The 4977-nt window shown below is 52.7% G+C and overlaps 1 protein-coding gene across 1 annotated transcript in view; it reads left to right on the forward strand.

Moving 5' to 3' along the window:
* Positions 1-4031, forward strand: part of LOC103901850 (uncharacterized protein C16orf45) — a 12514-nt gene extending 8483 nt beyond the window's left edge. The window contains exons 3-6 of the mRNA XM_019473006.1: positions 1058-1172; positions 1305-1378; positions 2025-2180; positions 3799-4031. Coding sequence (XP_019328551.1) covers positions 1058-1172; positions 1305-1378; positions 2025-2143 — 308 coding nt within the window. The 3' untranslated portion in view covers positions 2144-2180; positions 3799-4031. The remainder of the gene's footprint in view (positions 1-1057; positions 1173-1304; positions 1379-2024; positions 2181-3798) is intronic.
* Positions 4032-4977: the final 946 nt, after the last annotated feature.

The following is a 4977-nucleotide window of genomic DNA, read 5'->3' on the forward strand; positions in this document are numbered from 1 at the left end:
TATTAAATAGCTGCAGCACAGACAGTCATAGTTTCCACCTAAGGTAGCTCTCCATTTACTTTTAACACTCCTTAGCCCTATCTCTATCATCTTCATGTATCCCACTTACTATTATGTACCAATTTATATAGGACATGACTTCATAGTGATGTGAGAGTTTTCAGGTCTTCACTAACTCACTGCCCAAAGATACGTGGCACAAGTGGGTCCCACCGTGCTCAGGGTAGGTCAGTGTGGGGGTTCAGGTGACAACCAAGGTTAACGCATTCAAAATAGCCTGGCAGACAGTTGTGGTCATCCTTGTCGCTGGCGTGGGAATGGGGCTGACAGTGGTTTGAAAGGTCAGATGTAGAGGATGAGATTACAGGGACTGTGTTCAGCAAGGGAATAAGGCTACAAAAAACAGTGGGTGGTATTGGTTTTCATGTCTCTCTATGTCTGGGATAAATGGTGGTGTGAGGTGTTCCCAAGGCATCTGGGCATTCTTGATAATCCCCTATGCACCTGAATCCCTGGCTGGTTTCTCAGCCACATGGAGGCCCTGGCTCAGAGGTCTCTGGACCCAGCTCAGGGCCAAGCTGAGACTGGTTGGGTGTGCTGGCATGGGAAATGTGGGTTAAGCACATCCTAGCTGAAGGATGACATCCAAGTCTGACATTTCTGAGCTTGTTGAGACCCCGTACCCAGCCTCTTCAGCAGTGCAGGGTGAAGACCCTGAGCGAGCCATGGTCATCTTCCACCAGAGCCATGGTCATCTTCCTCTGCTCTGCAAAGCTCACAGTTGCATCTTGCAGTGCTCAGCCCCATGAAAATTTTGGGGAGAAGCTAAAGATTAAAAGTTTGATGACACCAGACCTGTCTCCTCCCAGCCAGGGTGGTTTGGGATGAGGTTGTTGCTTATTTAGCAGCCTGTATCTGGATCCAAGTGCTTACTTTGGGTTGGCTTTTACCCCAACTCTCACATCTGCTCCCAGGTTGAGCAGAAGCAGAGCAAGCTTGGCCTTGGCATGGGCAGGATGGCCCCTGTCGTGTGTTAAATGTGTTCCCTGTGCTGCAGAGAATGAGAAGTCCAACGAGGAGAAGCAGAGGGAGGAGGAGCTGGTACAGCAGATACACAAGCTGGTGGAAACGCGGGATTTCCTGGTGGACGATGTGGAGTTTGAGAGGCTCAGGTAGCTGGGTGCAATTTATTCCTTGCACTGAGGACAGTGCAGTCTGTCCTCTGATCTGTATCATCCCTTGCCAGATGGTCCTGAATGCCTTGCTGCTCCTTTCCTGAGTGCTAACCAATCTCTTTGTCACAGGGAAAGGGAAGAAGACAAGGAAATGGCAGAGTTCCTGCAAAGTAAGCTCTCCAAAAGCTACCTCCAGAAAGCAAGTAAGTGGTTGATGAGTTTTATTCCTTGCGTTGAACCTCCCTGGCAGTTTCTCCCCTTTCCTAAGCACTCTGTCCCCAAGATTTTGTTGCTCTGCATGGGGCTAGCTTACCTGGAGGCCATCTGTTGCTGGAGGAGGGTGTGGGGAAATGGCAACTGGGGGATGCTGGTGCTTGAGATCACATTGTAGAAACATCCTGAATCAGTACAGATGTGATGCTTCCATTTCCCTCCTGGCATTTCCCCGACAGCATGTTCTATGAGAATGGGGACAGGTAGGTGTCCTTTTATGGCTGATGTACTTCATCTGACCCTTTCCAACCAGCTCCTTACATTTCATCACAAGGTCACAAGTTGTGGTATCCATCCAGTCCTCCTTTCTTCATGGCCTCTGACGTCTACCCTCTTCCCTGTGCCTGCATCATTGCTGGAGGAACACCTGCCCAGTGCGGTGGGAGGCATTTCCAGGCCAGGGTCCCTGTGTCTGTGCCTGTAGCACATGTGGTGACGTGCCTCCTGGATGCAGGAGCTCATGCCCAGCTGTGGGTGTGAAGAGGGTCACCGTCTTATCCCTGAAAGGAGCTCTAAGAAGCAGCAATTGGGCCTGTGCTCTCGTCACCAGGCAGACACCGATTCCTCTTTCCGTAGCTCCTGTCAAAGAGAAGAAAATGACTTCCAGGGGGCAGCAAACATCCGCACCGTACATGACCAAAACAGGCCTCACCCTGCTCAAGGAGTGCTGTGGCTTCACCTGCTCCATCATGTAGGCCAGCCCCCAGCTCCTCTGCACAGGACATGACCATGGTAGTGTCCACGTCCCGGGAAGGTGGGCCGGGCAAGAGGGGCTTCCTTGGCATGCTGAAACAGCCAAGTGCCTGTGTGGGGTGGGTGAGCGCTGATGTCTGGGACACACACAGCTCCTGGTGCTGCAGGTGTGGGGCGTGAGGGACCACCAGGCTGCAGCCCTGCTCTGAGGGGCTGCCGTCGGGGTGAACTGCTGGAGCCCCACCGAGTCCTGAGAGAGGGTCTGGAAGGGAAGCAGCAGTGGTTGTGGCTGGGAGGAGGACGAGGGGATGGTGGGAGTTGGGTGGAGGGGGAAGAGAGATGGAGGGCAGGGAGAAGCGGAGCCAGGCGCACTGCGGGTAGCGTACCCCAGGCACTAAGGCATCTCTTTGTAAGCACGTACAGGAGGGAGTTGTCGGTCAAATGTACCACTGCTGTGCACACCTGGTGCTCGCGGAGTTCCACACCAATGCCTTTGTCCTCTCGTAGCATCTTCTCTGATAACCTAAGAAGCCATCAGGCCTTTCTGTCCTTGAGGGTCCTCATGTGCCTTCTCGCTGACCCTCCCGCCTGCTCCTTTTCAGCAGGTTGCAGTTAAATCACTGGCATCTGCTGACAGCCACAGATGCCCAACCGTAAAGTGATGTGCCCATTAGTTTTAAAACAGAGTTTAGTAAGGGCCGGGCTGTGTCAGTTGTGCAGGACTATCTTCTGGCTGCCGAGGGGCAACCAGACATGTCCCTGTCCATTTGCCAGTGGTTCAGGACATAAACCCATTCCAAACATTGTCACTTCGTAGAAGTCTCAGGGAGTGGCAGACCCACAGAGAGGTGCTTCTTGCCAGTGCAGCCTGGTGTGGACTTCCCCACCTTATCCCAGGAGGAGGCTGGAGTGACCAGGCTCACAGAGGTGGGTGGTTGGATCCCCACTGGACCAGCTCTGCCTGGCTTAAGCTGCCTCCCTACTCTTATGCCTATGCGTGACACTGCTCCACAGCACATGCTGCCAAAATTGGTGTCTGTGGGGTGCAGACAAGTCAAGCAAGGCCTAAACAGCTTGGTGTGGGATGGAGCAAAGGCTGAACTGGTGATAGCTGGTGAGCTGAGCTCATTCCTGCCAGAGTGTGGTGAGGACACAGGTGAAGCAATTCACATCTGAGATGAAGTTATGTCTCTAAGGATGTGCTTTAATACAGTTGAAGTAAAATTCTGGGCTCCAGCACCACAAATCTAAGTCCAGACCTTACAGCTCATCACAGGGCAGCATCAAGGAGGTAAAACCACCCACCCACTGAGCTCCCACCTTCCTCCATGCCTGGGCTTCACCCAGTAGGTGATGAGCATGGCCAAAGCTGAGTGCTAGGTCCTGACTGACAGCATGTGTGACAAGCACTGTGTAAAAGGAAAATGATGGTAATGGAGGTCCAGTGCGTTGTAGTCTCTGTGGGACGATACAGCTCATCCTTAATATTGCTGGAGACTTCCATTGTGGCAGGTGGCCTGACACCCAAGAGTTAGTCTCATTGGCATTAGGCGCTCTGTAAAGCAGAGTTGGGTCTCTAGCCATTGGAGAAGGGAGGCACCAAGGGGATCCCATGGTTGCAACCCATGGTTTCCTATCTCTTGTCTTTCCTCCTCAGGTCTCCAGCCAGAGTCCACAATCTGCTCTCCTCCGAGAGTTTCAACTTCCCGTCATTGTTCATGCTTCCCACTGCAGCACCACCACTGAAGAGACTTCCCAAGCAGGCTGGTGCAAGCTTGAATGATGGCATGTGTCCTTGGTGCCACGTCAACGGTCGTCTCCTCCATGACATCAACAAACACTGAATTCCACCCGGGCTCAGCTTGGAAGAGGTGTGTGCAGCAGTGGCAAGTGAGTCTATGACAAAGAGGACCGGTGCAGTCCTTCACCTGGACAGAGTAATAAAAAAAGCACTGGGAGCTAATGTTTGGAGAGCACTGTGCTCCACCATCCAAGACATGCTGTGGCCACAGATGATGTCTCATCCTTGCACCACCTTATGAGTCTCTATGGGATGATTCCTGAGGACTCTTGGTGGGAAATGTCTCTGGTCTGGGTTTTGTTGTGTTTGCATCGGTTTTATTGCAAGGTGCTCTATGGCTCTGGGTAGAGCTGAGCAAAGGGGCAGTCCCCAGAGCTGGCTGAATGAAGGGCTAATTCTTGTGAAGTTATCACCTGAGCACAGACCTGGTGTGTTGAACTACGGGCAGATGAGTTGATTTCCCCACCTCACTATTATTGGATTCAGTTTTCAGCTCCAAGAAAAAGGAGGAAATTCGAGCAAAAGAGAAAAGGAGAAAAATTCAGAACAGGGCAACATGCAGAAGGAAATGAAAACCAAACAGGAGTCTGGAAAAGTGGCAGTGGAAGGTGGAGACAGCAGGTGAGAGACACTCTCACTGCCAAGAGGGCATTCTGTCCTGCCCTCCAGTGCCCCAGACAGCGCCTCTGGGCTTGACACCATGAGCTGGACATAAAGTCCTGTGCAAAAGACTCACGGCACCCTGAGGTCACCCAGTGTCTCAGTTCCTGTTGTCCCTTCTAAGCATCCACCTGTGTCGAGATGGCACAGCCAGAGCTGCTAACGCCCATCGCGACAGGACAGGGGCTCTCCTTCTCGCTAGGTGCGAAGGCCTCTCACATCTCCCGCCCTGCACTTCTGCCCTGTAGGCTGCTATGGCTTTACTGGGTGTCCTGGGGTGGCCTCCCATTTGGGTGGCTGCCCAAGAGCTCTGGTTGCCCTCTGGCCAAAATGCTGATTCCTCCAGCTCAGTCCTGCTGCGTCTTGCGGTAAGGT

Source organism: Aptenodytes forsteri, unplaced genomic scaffold (genome assembly GCF_000699145.1).
Source record: "Aptenodytes forsteri isolate BGI_AS27 unplaced genomic scaffold, ASM69914v1 Scaffold22, whole genome shotgun sequence".
Classification (NCBI taxonomy): Eukaryota; Metazoa; Chordata; class Aves; order Sphenisciformes; family Spheniscidae; genus Aptenodytes; species Aptenodytes forsteri.